Source organism: Eschrichtius robustus, chromosome 1, assembly GCF_028021215.1.
Source record: "Eschrichtius robustus isolate mEscRob2 chromosome 1, mEscRob2.pri, whole genome shotgun sequence".
Taxonomy (NCBI): Eukaryota; Metazoa; Chordata; class Mammalia; order Artiodactyla; family Eschrichtiidae; genus Eschrichtius; species Eschrichtius robustus.
The window spans coordinates 29388400-29406451 of record NC_090824.1 but is presented as its reverse complement, the minus strand read 5'-3'; the positions used below and the strand labels follow the sequence as shown (position 1 = coordinate 29406451).

The 18052-nt window shown below is 43.1% G+C and overlaps 1 protein-coding gene across 2 annotated transcripts in view; it reads right to left on the bottom strand.

Moving 5' to 3' along the window:
• Positions 1-17230, bottom strand: part of ZFYVE1 (zinc finger FYVE-type containing 1) — a 49293-nt gene extending 32063 nt beyond the window's left edge. Inside the window, exons 1-2 of one of the 2 annotated variants that reach the window (XM_068543312.1) lie at positions 17039-17230; positions 14720-15649 (exon numbers count right to left, since the gene is read on the bottom strand). In XM_068543312.1, coding sequence (XP_068399413.1) covers positions 14720-15232 — 513 coding nt within the window. In that variant the 5' untranslated portion in view covers positions 15233-15649; positions 17039-17230. Of the gene's footprint in view, positions 1-14719; positions 15650-16742; positions 16767-17038 lie in introns of those variants that run through there. The other variant, XM_068543322.1, reaches the window with a different exon arrangement.
• Between the last annotated feature and the right edge of the window lie 822 nt (positions 17231-18052).

The following is an 18052-nucleotide window of genomic DNA, read 5'->3' as shown; positions in this document are numbered from 1 at the left end:
CAGCAACGAAGACCCAACACAGCCAAAAATAAATAAATAAATTTTAAAAAAAAGAAATTCCGTCTTAGCCATCAGAGAATTATTCCAAGAAGAATGAGCACATGGGCTTTGTTCTGAGGCGGCCTGGGAAGGGAAAAGCAAGAGATGGGGTAGAAACTGAAGTAAAAAGCCTTGGAAGGAAAAAAGTTCAACAGAGCACAGAGACTAAAAGTTAAACTCCAAAGACACTGGCAAACACTCCAAAGGAAAGAAGCTCCGCACTGAGGTCCTTTCAGTTCTGGTCTCTCTGGGTGAAAAGGATCTGATCTGTACCAATGACAATCAGACAGTCCTCTAAATTTTTATGGTGTTCCCTTACCTGAGGGCAAAAATCAGCTCCTTCCCCAAAGTAATGGAAAGGGCTAAGGGAAGCGTGGCTGCTCCCCACCACAACCTAAGGCTCATGATAAATCCCACCCCTGAGCCAACGAAGATGATCTTATATCTCTCCATTGAGATTCTAAAATTAATCTAAATTAATGAATTATTCCCAAAGTTCAGTTCCCACTAATTACTTTTATGTGATGGTCTGTGGGTTATTCTGCTTTCATTCCGTTTTTGCCTGAGTTCAGAGAAAGAGACAGAACCCAAAGAAACCAAAACACATTCTCGATCTTATCAGAACTGGGACCACTATTCCAGAAGAAAACTAAAACTTGATTACTTCATTTAATCTGTACACAAAAAAAAAAAAAAAAAAAGTTGCCTGCCATTCCGGTAAACAAAGAATGCTGCCTGCCATTCTGGTAAACAACGAATGTTGCCCCCATCAAGCCATCAGTCACTGCAGCCACCCCATCCCTCCCCCCATGGTTCACCCTGAGGGGGATTCAGGATGGAGAAAAACAGGATACTGACCCTAGATAGTGAAGATGTATATCAAAGGAATAATTTCAGTGAGCCCAGACTCTTGCATGTTCCCACACACAGAAAAGCACTGAAATCATTAACTTGAGGTGTCTGTTCTTTGTGATTAGCAGTTATCTTCTGATGTTGGACGACAAGGTTTTGGGGGGTTTTTTCCCAGCAAAAACTCCCATATATCCTGGCTCCTCCCTTAACCCCTATGAAACAGTTCCTCAGAGCCATCTAAGAGGCTGTAGCCCAGGCTACAGTCCTCAGTAAGGTCACGGAGTAAAACATAATTCTCAGCTTTTAGGTTGTGTGGTTTTTTTTCAGTCCGCAAATCAACAGACATGTATCGAGCTTCATCTAGTGTCTGGCACTGACCTAATGATGTTAGACCAGCACAAGTATAGAATTTAGGTAACATTTTCCTCCTTCTGTGGGAAGGAAAGGAGACGCGGAAGGTGAGGGAACTCAAACTCCAGCCAATGATTTAAGCCCATGGCCTAATTTTCAGGCAGAATTTTACTTAAACAGTGTCATACAGATCAGTAGCCACTCCATTTTTAGAGTCCAAAACCAAAGGAGGTTCCATTCCAATAGCAAACTCCTATTGCCAGAAAGTTCTAGTAAGCCTGTTTCCCCCAACCCAACTAGTTCAGAAAATTACCTTTCATTCTATCCTCAAAGGAGTGTATATTTTTGTGTTTATCCATGTATGTGTCAATAGAGTTTCATGTTAAAACAACTGTTTCTCAATCAAATGTTTTCTTAAGACTGCTGAAGTCACAAGATTGGCCTCGCAAACACATGGAGCACATTTGATAAGGGCAAAGATCACTTTCTTCCACTCCAGTGTCCCCAAAGAGTTCCATTACTTGAGAGGTCAGGAATTCTCCTCCCATGTCTTCTAACTACCAGTGGTGCTTCTGACACATAACCTCACAGCGCTGCCTGCAGCTCCCCTCCTCCTCTAGCAGGAAAGAGAAATGTTTCTGTGTAGAGATGACCCACAAAATAAATTTTTTTAAAAGGATCATTTTTAGCACCATGGTCAGTTTCTTTGACTTCACCCAACCCACCCAGTTCAGCTCTCCATTTATATCTCCATGAAAAGCTTTCCAAAGCCATGCTGAATTCTGAGGACAGACTGGAAATACCAAGTCACCCTCAAGATCCACGTCATCCTCAAGGGACTCTTCCAAGGAGCTTCCAGATGGAAGATGGAGGCCCCCTTTTAAGTGGCATAGCATACCCATATCTGGCCAGCTATAAAAACAGACACAAGCTCTGGTAAAGGCTCTAGGACCTAGCAGTAACAACACCAGGCTAGACAGAAGACGAGAGCTGAGCACAGGGAACTATATTCAATATCCTATGATAAACCACAATGGAAAAATTTTTTTAATTTTTTAAAAAGAAAGAGCTAGGCCATCATCAAAAACTCTAGAAACAATAAATGCTGGAGAGGGTATGGAGAAAAGGGAACCCTCCTGCACTGTTGTTGGGAATGTAAATTGATACAGCCACTATGGAAAACAGTATGGAGGTACCTTAAAAAACTAAAAATAGAACTACCATATGACCCAGCAATCTCACTACTGGGCATACACCCTGAGAAAACCGTAATTCAAAAAGATACATGTACCACAGTGTTCACTGCAGCACTATTTACAACAGCCAGGACATGGAAGCAACCTAAATGTCCATCGACAGATGAATGGATAAAGAAGATGTGGCACATATATACAATGGAATATTACTCAGCCATAAAAAGGAACAAAATTGAGAATTGAGTTATTTGTAATGAGATGGATGGACCTAGAGTCTGTCATACAGAGTAAAGTAAGTCAGAAAGAGAAAAACAAATACCATATGCTAATGCATATATATGGAATCTAGAAAAATGGTACTGATGAACCTAGTGACACAGCAGGAATAAAGACGCAGACGTAGAGCACAGACTTGAGGACACAGGGGAGAAGGGGAGGCTGGGACGAAGTGAGAGAGTGGCATGGACATGTATACACTACCAAATGTAAAATAGACAGCTAGTGGGAAGCAGCTGCACGGCACAGGGAGATCAGCTCAGTGCTTTGTGACCACCTAGAGGGGCGGGATAGGGAGGGTGGAAGGGAGGCTCAAGAGGGAGGGAATATGGGGATATATTTATACATATAGCTGATTCACTTTGTTGTACAGCAGAAACTAACACAACATTGTAAAGCAATTATACTCCAATAAAGATGTTAAAAAAAAAAAAAAGAAAGAGCTAGGTTCAGATCCACCTCTACCTGGATCACACTACGGACAATTTACTCAACCCTTGCTCACAGCCTCCATTCCTCACCCACCATCTCTGATAACATTTTCCCATTATTCCTGGTTCCAAGCTTCCCACTAGAATGTACTCCAGGCTGGCAAGGGTCTGGGCCATGTTGTTAGGCTACCACTGTAGCCTTAGCACAGAGCCTGACACGTAACAGGAGATCTACACTTATTTGTTAAATGAATGAATGGACACAGCACAGAATGTCTAAATGCTATATTCTCTCTGGGGAAGGGAACAGCGTAGTGTTACAATTAAGGGTCCAATCTGCCTCGACCACTCACTGACTTTAGAATAAAGAAGTTACTTAACTTCTCTGGGCCTCTGTTTTCTCTCCTGTGAAATGAGGATAACAACGCAATCTACTTTACAGGGTCACCGTGAGGATTAAGTGAGTTAATGCACATCAGGCACTCAGCACAGTGGAAACATGCAGTAAATGTGAGAGAAGCGCTGACTGACATTACTGCTGCAGTTGCCCTAGTATGCCTCTAGGCCACACTCATCACCACCACCGCAGAATTTCATTCCATTATCTATCCCAAACAAAAACCCTCCTGAAGGAAGGTTTCCAATAAATGCCTCATTAAAGAATCAGGGATAATGGGACAAAGGAAGAAACTTACTCAACACATACCACTCCCTCCCTCAAAAGGATGTATATTTTCAATTTTAAAAAAAAAGCTGTTAGGACTTCCCTGGTGGCGCAGTGGTTAAGAATCCGCCTGCCAATGCAGGCGACACGGGTTTGAGCCCTGCTCCAGGAGGATCCCACGTGCCGCAGAGCAACTAAGCCCATGCGCCACAACTACTGAGCCTGTGCTCTAGAGCCTGCGAGCCACAACTACTGAAGCCCACGCACCTAGAGCCCGTGCTCCGCAACAAGAGAAGCCACCACAATGAGAAACCCGCGCACTACAACAAAGAGTAGCCCGTGCTCGCCGCAACTAGAGAAAGCCCACACGCAGCAATGAAGACCCAGTGCAACCAAAAATAAATTTTAGAAGAAAAGCTGTTATAAGATTGCATAATACATATATTATGCATAAGAAAGCATTCAGTCTTCGTAACAATGAGGTCACATGATTCCAAGAATTATTAGTACACTAGAGACTCCCTAAAGTGCCTTTCTCACAGTTTATGTCGAAGATCTTAATAGATGACACAGCTTTATAAGGAGATCTTTGATGTCTGAGGTGGACACTGAAAGGGGCCTGCTTTCTGTTCTACATGGAATGTGATAGTGGAGCCCTGGTGAAGTAACAGTATAGCATATAACTATTTAAATAACAACAGTAACCACTCCAGCAACATCACCCTCCTCTGAATTTCCATAATGGCCTCTCTATACTGCTCTGAGGTCATCCACCTTCTTTCTTTTTTTTTTTAAATTTATTTATTTTATTTACTTTATTTTTGGCTGTGTTGGGTCTTCATTGCTCTGTGCGGGCTTTCTCTAGTTGTGGCAAGCGGGCGCTACTCTCCGTTGTGGTGCGCAGGCTTCTCATTGCGGTGGCTTCTCTTGTTGCGGAGCACGGGCTCTAGGCGCGTGGGCTTCAGTATTTGTGGCTCGCGGGCTCTAGAACGCTGGCTCAGTAGTTGTGGCGCATGGGCTCAGTAGTTGTGGCACACGGGCTTAGTTGCTCTGTGGCATGTGGGATCTTCCCGGACCAGGGCTGGAACCCATGTCCCCTGCATTGGCAGGCGGACTCCTAACCACTGCACCACCAGGGAAGCCCCACCTTACGTCTATGTATTTGGTTGTTGTGGTTGTTGTTGCTCACCGAGCAGCTTGTGGGATCTCAGTTCCCTGACCAGGGATCAAACTGGGGTCAATGGCAGTGGAAGCCCAAGTCTTAACAACTGGACCGCCAGGGAATTCCCTATGTATTTATTCTCTATTACCGCTCGACTGGCCTCTCCTCAAGGGCGAGTTCAGTGTCTTAGTGCCACTTTCTATCTCCCTCAGTTGTCAGCACATCGTAGGCACTCATTAAATGTTTGCTGAATAATGATTAAACTGATTTATTCTCATTAATGCATTTTATTCATTCGACAAATATTATTTGAGTACCTACCATATGCCAAATACTGTTCTAGATGAGGATGAACAGAAGAGGAAAACAATCACTGCCTGATGAAAATGTTCTAAAATTGACTGTGATGATGGGTGCATAGATCTGTGAATATACTAAAAGCCACTAAACTGTACACTTCAAACGGGTGAATCGTATGGTATGTGAATTATATCTCAATAAAACTATTTTTGAAAAAAGTAAATGCAACCTTAAAAAGGACTGAGATACTAGTGGCTTTCTTTTATTGTAAAATTAAGATAAAATTGTATACTTTTCTGTAGTTCTGTATTTTCAGTATTTTAACATGATAAGTCTATGTTATTTTTATAATTGGAAAATAATAAACGTATAAAAAAGACAAAAAAAAAAAAAAACACCACTGCCCTCTGGGATGGACTGCTTAACAGGTACAGGGTTTTCTTTTGGGATGATGAAAATGCTTTAGAACTAGACAGAGGTGGTAGCTGCACAACATTGTGAATATACCAAATACCAATGAACTGTTCTCTTTAAAATGGTTAATTTTATGTTACATGAATTATACACCAATAAAAAAAAAATCACTGTCCTCATAAAGCTTACATTGTAATGGAGAAAAGAAAGACAATAATCAAACAACATATATGGTATACAAAATGTCCATCGACAAGTGAGTGAAGGTATCACAGTTTATCCACACAATGGAACAAATTACTGGCCACAAGGACCAGAAAGGGTGTGCAGAAAGAATTACGGGATTCTCAAACAGCCTCTACTCAGAGACAAGTGCAAAAGACAGTGGGGCTTTCCCAGGAATGAAGGCCTCTGCCATCCCTCCCCAGTCTTGCTTAACCGCTGAATTTTCATTTTAAAATATTTTTCACAGAGATTACTCAAACTAATAAAGCATATAATTGACACTCAATAAATGTTTATGACTGCTGTTGAATGATACATGTAAACTGAATTAAGCTCTTTGAAAGAAAAGGTTATGAGAGATTATGGAAAACAGTTTAGCCATGTAGTTTAGCCATGTATTCGCCAGGCAGGAGAATGGGCTGAGAAGCAGAGGAATTTCTAGAATACTCTATGACTGCTGAATTGCTCGGGATTATGTTCTCTCTTAACTTGAACTTGGGGTGTCTGTGTCTACATGCCAGAATCAGGCTCTGTCTGTTCTCTTACAGTACTCTAACATCTAGAGTCAAATTCCCTGGGAAAGACAGCAATAATCCAGTCAACAAGTAGAAGAAAATCAGGAAGGAGGAAAAAAAATTCCAGAAGCTACCAGAAAACAGATCATCCTCCAGTGAAGTCAAGCCAGAGGTCAGGTGCTTACGTATGGTGGGTATACATACTTCTCTGCCCAAGGACTCCAGCCACCACCAAGCTAACCTCACAAACTGGTCAAAGAGAGCCTCTTAATTACCGGCCAAAAGCCATTGAAAAGAGGGGCAAAATGAACAAAACATCCTCCAGGGAAACATCCACCCTTTCCTGCCTCCAAAAGTTCCTCTGTGTCCCTTCCCATAGGTGTTTCCAATTCTTCTTGCCTGGAACTTTCTACATCCTTGTTTTCTTTCCCTCCTTTGTGGTCTCGCCCATTAGCTTTCCTCTGGTTGCCCCTCACTGATCAAATGTGCTCAATACATTTAGCAGTTCTAACCTCAGCCAGAGATAATATCTTGGGAGCTCTTCCCAAAGCAGGCAGGACTCCCCTGAAAAGTCCAGCCAGGCATCAGAAGGCTTCCATGTGACACAATCTGCAGGATAAACTCAAGAGCGGTACAGCCAGGAGATGCATCCACAGGGAAAACAAACACTGTCAACTTAATAAGAAATCTGCCTTTTATATTAACCCTGACTCAAAAAGCCAAATGTTTGCTGAATTACAGGAAAAAATCAATCACTTCAAGGAACTGACAGACCAAAAAAAATCAGAATCACACAAACTGGAGGTAACTTGAAATAGTTAAAGATAGGTTCCCTGAAAAGCTGACTCACAGTGGTTTTGATGGCTTGTATGCGTCAAATTTTAAACAGCCCTGGACTAAACAGAATAGCCTCCCAGGTTAAATGCCAGGAGCCCGTTACAACTGAATGAGCCCAAGGCTGAGAGAGCTCAGAAGATGCTGAGCAGAAACCAGAGCATATAATGGGGGCTCTTTCATCATCCTGTTTGTCTGAGTCATCCTCAACCCTGGTTTCCCAGTAATACATACAATGCCCTCCCCTTACTACGATTACTAAACAAAAGGGCTTTTACTTGAGTTTCTATGAGTAAAAGGTGGGGGAGGTGGAGGGAGCCTTTGCTGTTCTACCAATTACTGCTTATTATTTTGACAGACAGCTCCTAAGCAGATCTACAGGAATTTTTTTTTTGTTACATTTTCTAATATGGCACCTAATAACTGACCGTAAATATATTTGTGTTCTGACCAGAATTTGCCAAAGGGCTAACCAGCCACAGCACCAAAATTAGTCCTTACATTATAAAAGTTTGACCATTCAAAGAGAAAAATGGGGAAGTTCCACAATTTATAAGATTATGATCCCCAGGTTCCTGACCTATTGACCAATTAAGTCCTGAGGGGTTTCTGCCAGTCTGTCTGAAACAGAGATCCTGGAAAGAGCAAGCCCCATAAAGGTGCCCTAGACCAGGAAGCGGAAGACAAGGCCAAGGGGTCACCCACAGGGGAGTCTAAGACAGAAGAAGCATAGAAATAGGGCAGACCAGCACAGGCAGTTTGTGGTCAAGGATTCTCATACAGTACAAAACATTCTCTGCTCTTTTCCATTCCTGAATCCCACTAGAATAATGTCTCTTTTAGCCAATTAAAAAAAAAAAAAAAAAAGCCAAGTCCCAGTATTTTGAGCCACACTATTCTGGGACTGTAAACAAGTGAAGCAGCCAAACAACGTGATGGGTCTTCTTAAAGGAACGGTTTCAGTGAGATGAGGTCCACCACCGACTTCACTGAAGGAAGGACTTGAAGACTCACCTTGGCCTTCCCTTTCAGACAGGGCCCAAGGCTGTCTATTTCTGAGTCCAGGAGGCCTGCCCCAGGGCACACTTTCTTAGCTTCTCATTGACCACTCCTGGGTCACTGGGCTTCCCTATCACCCTGCATGTTCAGCAGGAGGGATTTAACTTCAGGAGTCTTTTGGCATGAAAAGCTCTGCAGATTTGGGGCTTTCCTGGTGGTGCAGTGGTTAAGAATCCACCTGCCAATGCAGGGGACACGGGTTCGAGCCCTGGTCTGGGAAGATCCCACATGCCGCGGAGCAACTGGGTCCGTGAGCCACAACTACTGAGCCTGCGCATCCGGAGCCTGTGCTCCGCAACAAGAGAGGCCACGATAGTGAGAGGCCCGCGCACTGCGATGAAGAGTGGCCCCCGCTCGCCGCAACTAGAGAAAGCCCTCGCACAGAAACGAAGACCCAACACAGCCAAAAATTAATTAATTAATTAATTAATTTAAAAAAAAAAAAAAAAGCTCTGCAGATCTGCGACCATCAGGGGTCAGTCAGCATGAAGATGAAATAGGGGCAATTGCTTGCCAGTGTGCTGCTCTGTTCTCTTGGAAAGAGAGAAGTTATAGGAGGTTTGTAGAAAAGAGACAGTGGAGAATAAAGTGGTTGTGAAAGAAAAACTTGTATGGGGTTTAAATATTTATATATATATTAAACTTATATATAGACATATAATTTTATTATATACATATATATGATTTTTTTCACCTTTTCTCTGTGACTAGAAATATTCTGCTAAGACAAGATGTCTGAATCCCTCACAAGACTCAACAGATAGGAAAATACTACCCCCTACCTCCACTAAGAACTCTAATTGTTAGAACTTTATTTTTCTAACCTTTGAGTTATTTGCTAAGGGTGTCCTCTCTAACTTCAAGAGATTATAGATGACTTGTCAGTGTGGATCATTTACTTATTGCGGCTCTAAATAATGGGTCCATGAGTCATTTGGTTTTCCAAGTACAGTTCCACTAAGGTCTAGAAAAATCAATGAATACAACACAGAAAGTCTAACCATTTCACTAGAAAGGTTACAAAGTATGCCAAAAGAGAATACTGATTTCAGAAGTTAAATTACTTCTGAGGAACGAACAGAACGAAAAGAGGGAGGAAAAAGTGGCGTATTGGTTAAATGTTTTCCACTTCACTGGAGTCCAGATCTCCTATCACATCGAACCTTCATCTCTTAGATGAGTTTTCTCAATCTCAGCACTCTTGACATTTTGTACCAAATAATTCTTCATGTGGGGGTTGCCCTATGCCTTTTAAGATATTTAGCAGCATCCTGGCCTCTATCCACTAGCCGGTAGCACATAACCCCCATGCCCCAGCTGTGACAACCAGAGATGTCTCCAAACATTGCCCAATGCCCCCTGTGGGAGCAAAACCTCTCCTGGTTGAGAACTACTGTGTTAGACAATACCAAATGAGATTATTTTAACTCTCTTTATTGTGTGAATTGAGTTCTTAAAGTTTTATCAATTTACGTCAATAAAACCTGGGGTATTAAGCAGGTGTTATTTGCACAAACCAAATGCCTAAGAGTCACCACTGAGTTCTCTCATTCCCTCACCCCTCCACCCAATATATCAGCATTCCCGTTTTACATCCAAACTTTGTCCCAAATTCATCAATGTCTTTCCATCTCACCATGTCACTGATCGCACCAAATTGAAGCCACCTCTCCCCTCAGCATCTTCAATAGCCTCCTAAGTGGTTTCCCTGCTTTCCCTCTTGCCCTCCCACAGTCACTACAATCTAGTCTTCACACCAGCTCCTGTGACCTTCTAGCATAAAGCAGTCTGGTGCTTCCCATTACACTTAAAATCCACACTTATTTCCCTGGCCTACAAGGCCCCACAGGATCTGGCACCCACTTACCTCTGCACCTCTATCCTCACCACTCTCTGCCAGCTCACTCCAGCCACACAGGCACTCTTTCTTTACTCAAATATGCCATCCCACCTGCTTTCTGTTCTCATTCCCCTCTGCCTGGAGGTCTATTTCCCCAGGTAGTATTAACCATCAGGTCTTTGCTTAAAAGTCACCTTTACAATGAAACCTTCCCTAACTATCCGGCAAAAGTGGCTTCCCAGTCACTCTTCCTTGATTATACATCTGAACCACCTTTTTATATGTTTGACATGTGTGAACTCTGCTTTCCTGGAGCCTAGAAAATGCCTGGCACCAGAATATATACTCAGTAAATGTGATGAATGAATGAATGTCTTTGGCTAGTAGGCCAGAAGTGTCCATTTAAAAGCCACCGATGAGTTCCTGCTTCTGAGACCAAAAATCAATCTCTCCTCAAATTTGCCATTCTAGTATACACTCAAATGGTAACAAGGTAATGATAAAATTGTCACCACCAAAAGGAAGCTTTTTGTCCTTTTAGGTTTTCCAAAATAAACTAAATAATACTCAAATCACAAACAACAAATCTTAGGAGACTCTAGGCCAGAGAATTTGAGGGAACCACACATAAGAATAACAGCCTACAAGCTACTAAAATAATCCCTATGTACTAAACTGAAAATGATCAAAACCCACAAATGCCTAGAAACATGAAAAGAAAAGCAAAGTTGGGGCCTAAATCATGGAATCTTCACTGCTACGAGGAAGGAGTTCTTCAATGGTAACGTCTTGCATTTATATAGAGCTATGTTTCATTTGATTCTCACAGCAGCCATGAGGAATTGGTGAGCTGATGCTATTGACCAGAATGAAGTTTGATTAGAAAGTTTAAGTGACTTGGTGAGACAGAACAGCAGTATCATAGAGCAAGGATCTTAGATCGCAAATCCTCTGCCACTAATCGTAACTTGATCTTGGCAAGTCACTTCATCTCTCTGTGCTTCAGTGTCCTCGTCTAGAAAATACAATGCTATATACGAAATGCTTGTATCCCCCCTGAAATGCATATGCTGAAATCTAACCCCCAAGGTGATGGCATTAGGAGGTAAGGCCTGTGAGAGGTGATTATGTCATGAGGGTAGAACCCTTATGAATAGGATTAGTGCCCTTATGAACGAGACCTCAGAGAGCTTCTTTCTGCAATGTGAGGACACGGTGAGAAGACAGCTGTCATGAACCAAGCCCTCATCAGACACTGAATCTGTCAGTGCCATGATTTTGAACTTCCCAGCCTCTAGAACTGTGAGAAATAGACTTCTGTTGTTTCTAAGCCACCTCATCTATGCTCTTCTGTCACAGTAGCCCAACTGACTAAGACATACAACTTACTTCATAGGGTGTGGTAGGCTGAAACTGCCCCCCACCCCCGAAGATGTCCACATCCTAATGCCCAGAACCTGTGAATATGTCACTTCATGGGGCAAAAAGGCTCTGCAGATGTGACTGAATTAAGGACCTTGAGGTGGGGAGATTATGCTGGATTATCCAAGTGGATCCAATGTAACCACAAAGACCCCTGTGAGAGGGAGGCAGAAGGGCCACAGAGAGACAAGTGACAACAGAAGAAAAAAGAGAGAGAAAGGGATTGGAAGATGTGAACACTACTAGCTTTGAAGCTGGATGATGGGGCCACAAGCCAAAGTACACGGGAGGCCTCTTGAAGCTAGAAAGATAAGGAAACACATTCTTCCCTAGAGCTTCCAGAAGGAACACAGCCCTATCGGGTCCATTTTAGGACTTCTGACCTCCAACCAATGAGAGAATAAACTTGTGTTGCTTTAAGCCACTAAATTTGTGGTAATTTGTTACAGCAACAGTAAGAAACTAATACACAGAGTTCTCATCAGGACTCAATGAGCTCAAATGCTAAGAACAGTGCCAAGCACCACAGTAAGAGCTCTTTAAATTTCAACTATCATGAGCCAAGACCAGAACCCAGGGGAGACGCAGAGAAGTACTGCAGAAGCTAAGAAAATAAGGTTCAGGAATTTGGTAATATCAATCTAAATTTAAAATGTACACATCATTTGACAAAAAGATTCCATTTCTAAATAGATTTATAGGATATTCAACACATCCTTCGTTGTAATAACTCAAATATCCCTTAATAAGCTAAAATTATAGAAAAACCATTCAACAGAGTACTAGGCAGCCTTTAAATAATGAGGTAGACCTCAATGTGCTGATAAGGAAAGTTCTACAAGATGTATCCTTCAGTGAAAAACAGCCAAGGACAGAACAGTAAGTATATCAGATTCCCTTTTTGTTGAAAAATTAAAAGGATACATACATATGTTCGTAAATATACGTGAAAAAAACTAGAAGTGCATGTAGTTAACTGTTAATAGTGATTGTTCTAACGAAAGAGACTAAGGGTATGGAGCAGGAGGGAAACTTGTCATTGTATGCCCTTTCAAATGAGTTTAGTTTTGTTTTGTTTTTTACTAAGTATGTGTGTGATATTCATTTCTAAAAAGCTGAGGTTGAGATGTGACATCGCCAATCAAGTATTTATGCGCCGACAGCATGCCCACCATTGTCCGTGATCCAGGGCACAAGACATGGTCCTGCTCTCCAGGAGTCTACAATTTAGCTGAATTCATCATCTAGATTTATATCAGACAATCATCTCTCTAATTGTTTTAGACATTCACATTAGAAAAGTGAACTAGATATTTTCTCCAAGTACTCTTCCACCATGACCCTATGAGAACAAGTCACCACCTAAAATTCTTGTCCCATCCATTAGTCCCAACCAGTGCTTCTTACAATTAATAAACTGTTACTTCCGGGGAAGTGGCCAATGTTTATGAAGGGAGAAATCTTTACAAAACAACCTAATTATATACACATTACACACTACAAGAAAAAAAGATGGATTTGTCTGCTTCAGTACACTTCCTTATATTTTCTTAATTCTCTGCTAAGAAATATGTATCAGTGCTACAAAAAGAAAAAAGAAAATACATCCTCCTCCCCTCAAAAAATACTCTTTTTGGTGCTGACACAATATCCACTGGTTCATCCCAAATCTTCCTCTCATTTTACAAAAGTGACAACAATTCGAAGTATGGCTTTCCAAAGGCTGACATTAAAGAGAACTGGTGGCAAAACCAACAGGAGTCATCCAAATCCAAGTGTTCCATTTGTAAAACGTTTAGTGCACACTGTCACCCAATTAGAGCAGAATCCATCGAGGAGACACTATTGCTAGCAAGGGAGGCAGAATGGGATCTGGCTCACTCTTCCATAACTCTGTTAGTTCCTCTCAACCAAGCAAGAAAAGCCTGTGTTAGCAAAGTATTTAGCTGACAATAGACGTACACAGAAATCATGACGTAATTCATTTCCATAACCTTACCTAAGGCGGAAAAAGATGAAAAATACTCACTGGGTAATTAGAAAGTTTTCAAGCGGTAACTTACAAAGGTACTCCTCCAATCTGGAGACTTGAGGAGTCATCACAGCTAAAAGTACTGAATGTACCACAAACACTCCCTGATACTGACAAACACAACAAAGTGGTGCTGGACTCCACGTGCCAGGCCCTGTGATAAGGGCCTTTCCATTTCTATTCCTAATTTCTCTGAATCCTCTCAACTACTGCTGCGATGTAGAAGTGAAATTGAGGCATGGAGTTTAAATAACTTGCCCTTGGTTATACAGCCAGTGAGTGAAGCCAGGATGTGAAATGAAGCAGTCTTCATTTGGAAGTATAGACATGATAATTGTACTACCTTCACTGGAAAGTATAAACATTCTACTACCCCTTTCCCAATCGCCCCTGTCACACACTTCCATCTCCCCAACTTGCTCCTATCAGACGCCACCCTCTCCCCAGCTCAGAATCAAATCAAATATTCTCCAGTCCTTCTGTAATCCCAGATGCCCTTACTGGCTTCTATTGATCAGAAGCCAATACATGAAAATAAGACGTCATCTGGAGAGGATACTACCCTTACGAAAAGCCACTTTTCAAACACCTGTCTCTAAATGGAGTTAGCAGGGTGACAACTTACAGCTTTGCACTCCTATCGGACCCACCAGAAGTCAGTGTTTCTTTCCCTGCACACACACAGTCCCTCCTCATTCACATGTATTCACAACTTGCCAAAGTGCTCTCATTGAGAAAACGGTTCTAAATCAGTTCTTCCTGATAATAATCCTAAAAGTAATAATGACAGCTACCACACACTGAGCATTTATTAGGTAAGAGGCTTTACAAACACTGTGTCATTTCATCCTCACTACAACCCAATGAACTAGGCACTGTCCCCAGTTTATAAATGAGAAAACTAAGGCTCAGAGAGGTAAAGTAATTCAGCCCAAGGTCATGCAGTTGGTAAGAAACTAAATCTGACTCCATGCAGATTTAAGCTTTCCGGGGTCTTGCCTCTTACTGATTAAAATGCGAGCTCCTCCTGGACCTCCCCTGAGAGCCAGCTGCCAACATCAGATCTGTTCCGCCACCACATGAATCCTACTACCACTGAGCGCTTACCTGAATTTCTTCATTCTCATCTACTAGGAGGAAACTCACAACCTTCTCAGTCATCTTCTTCCTCTTGGTGTCCTCATCCATCCCTTCTTCCTCCAGCAACTCCTGGACCTTAGCCACATGGTACACAGTAACGGGGTGCCTCCTTTTGTTACCCCCAGAATGAGTCCTCTTCTGGCACTCCAGACACAAGTTGATTTTACAGGTCTGGCACCTCACGACTGCCCTCTGCTTCATACCTGGAGAATGCCCACTGGGGCCCTTGCAGGGGTCGCAGTAAGGGACGTGGCCAGCTTTGAGTCTGATCCGCTCATGGTTTCTCAGGCGCTCCTGCCGATGGAGCTCCTCCTCGCAGCGGAGACACTGCAGGCTGCAGCACTCGTCACACTCGAAGACGGCTTCGTCAGTCCCGCTGCAGGTGTAACTCTCCTGGCACAACAGCCCAGGGTTCAGGCCCTTCTCTGCTGGGGAAGTCTGCGCACTCATATTCAGACCGGGAAGGAAAGCACCTACCATGTAACTGTACCTGGGCTTTCCCCAGAAGTGAAGACAAAGGCGTTGAGTTCGAAGACTGAGCACAGACTCCACAGGGTTCTGAACACCCTTAAAAAAATGTTTTTAAAAAAACATCGATGTCTTATTAGAATTCTTCACACATTTACAAATGTTCGGATGTTTAATTTCCTGCTGCCAAGACTCCTGAATCAGCAGCAACGTTGACTTGGTTTGATAGTTTCATCCTCCATAAAGTGCAGGCAAATATGTGGTTAAAATTAACTTGAGAGGATCTGTTATGGCTATCTGAGAGAGATCTGATGGGTTCACTGAGGTGGGCGCATGCATGGGGCCTCAGACACAAGGTTTTGGTAATGAAAGAGAGTGGTCAGGAACTTTTCAATATTATCCAGCTCAAGTTAGTATTTCTGATGATACCTAGAATAGAGGCAGGAAAAGGATTTCACTCATCTAAAAACAAAACTGCACCTTAAAAAAAAGTAAAAAAGATTGTGATTAAATAGGCCAAAACTCCCAAGCGAATTCTCACTCACTTGTAAAAATCACACTGGCTCATTCTGAGCCTAGAAATTTCTCCTCAAAATCATGGTTAAGCCCGCTCCTTTTGAAAACAACCACTACCTCTAGTCTCAAGGCATTTAAGAGACTGTGTTGCTTTATTTCCCAGACTGAAATTCTCTGTTCCCTCAGTTATTAAATTAAGAATCAAAAGCACTAAGCAAATAGTCCTTGGAGGGGCAACCCTCTGCACCCTTACCTGCACCCCACAATTGGGAGAGGTGGAGAAAGACGCTTGTAAAAAGCTAAAGAAACAATAATAATAAACTTTAGCTCCATCAAAGTCCTGCGCAGATCCAACTAACCTTGTGACTGGATTGCTTCAACTCTAGACAGAGGCCTATTAAGGACTCTAAACCTGGAAACAAGTGTCACCATTCCATGTTTAAAAACAATTAAAAACAATTATTGTACTTCCTTTTGTCCTTTTCTCTAACTGCAAAAAAAGGGAGCAACAGGAGACAGAATTCCTCCACTATGGTCCACTGCAAAGCCAGGCCTGAAGTGAGTTAAAACAAATAATTTTTCTCTTTGTCACTCAAAACCCAACTTTAAAATAACTAAAAAAAAAAAAAAGAAAGAAAGATAGATAGATAACTGGGGCAAAAAAGGGGCTTTTTGTCACAATCATATTCCTAACTCCCCTTCGCCTCGACACCCAAACTAACGCTCCCAGGAAATGTAAAGCCCTGCTTTCGGGTATTCACTCCTCCCATACAGTAATCAATCGATCTATCTTATTTTTAGATAAACAAGGAAGGCGAAAGGAGTGACTAGGAGACCTTATTTACACCCTAATCACAGAAGTGCCCAACCAGCTCCCACAACGTTAATAAAAATCAAAATTTGTCACAATTGAGAAAAAAATAAAACCAACCTTCAAAAAGATACCTCTCCGCCCACCAGACCCAAGCAAACAATCTGCAAACAATCTACCCACTCGGCCTCCCACCTCGACGCCTCTCTCCAGCCGGGGATTCCTCACCCTTCCTTCCTTCCGGACAACACCACCACAACCCGAGGGGCAGGAGCAAGGTCTAAGAACAAAGGAGGTCCCCCCAAATCCCCCCCACGCTGGCAGAGGCCAAAGCCGAATCCATTGTTTATACCACCCCACCCCCATCTCCACCCCCGCCGCACCCGCCCCCCCCCCTTCCTCCCGGGGGCAGAGGGAGCTCCAGGGCTAGCGCTCGTCCGGCTCAGGGCCGTGCCCTTCCCTCCCCGACCGCGGCGTCCCGGGAACCCCACCACGAAGCAGCTCTGCTGCGGCGAGGAGGCGTCGGGGGACCCCGGGGCGCCGGTGGAGGCGGGGGCTGTTCCTCAGGGCACCGGTGGATCCATCCTCCTCTCCATCTCCACCCCCCTCCTCCTTCGCTGCCTCCCGGGCTTCCTCCTCTCCTGTTGTCAGTTAGGATCAGCTGATCTGAGTGAACTTCTCCCTGCTCGGACTAACAGGAAGGCGTGAGTGGCGCAGCCCAGTGAGGGAGGAGCGGGAGAGGTGGAGCCTGACGCCGGCGGGGGCGGAGAAGGACGCGCTTAGCCTCCTGGGAAATGTAGTTCTCCGGAGGCGCGTCCTTCCCCCAACTTCCTGGAAGTGAAGCACCCACCCCCCCCCAACCCCCCCACCACCCCGAATGACTACAACTCCCAGTACCGAAAACGCTGCTCTTGCGAAGAGGCGGTAGAGACTGCCCTTCGAGCATTATGGGACTTGGAGTTTTTGCGGTGACTGTGGTTTCCGCAGGTTTCAGCACCTTGTTTTGGGTAGTGGCCAGAGAAGGAGTGGCGCTAAATTAGAGAGCTGATGTAATATGTAGTATAGGCGAGGCAAATAATTCGATTTCAAGTAACCCTTAATGCACACCATTCCTTCAGGAATGTATAAAAACAGGCAGTCTCCTCTTACCCAAGTTCATCTTGCACTAACTAAGGAAAGACCAGAAAGAATTTATAGGAGTATATAAGTACTCTTGTGGGAGTTTTGTTTTCCCTTCAAGAGTGTTCTGCAAGCCAACCATTAATTTTTTTTCTCGATTAATTTATTTTTCTGACTTTTCCTTACATACCTGAAGAACTTCCAAATTTTAAGTCGTCTTTTACTTAGAAGGGGTACATTTATTCAAGTAAGCTTTCAGGCTACAGTAAGGCTAATGGTTAACACCGTTATCTGGCTTTTCGTAAATGGTTTTATACTTGTGTTCAGTGCTTTCACTTTTTGTTTTTTTCGTTTGTTTCTTAGAACAACACTGAAAGAAAGCCTGA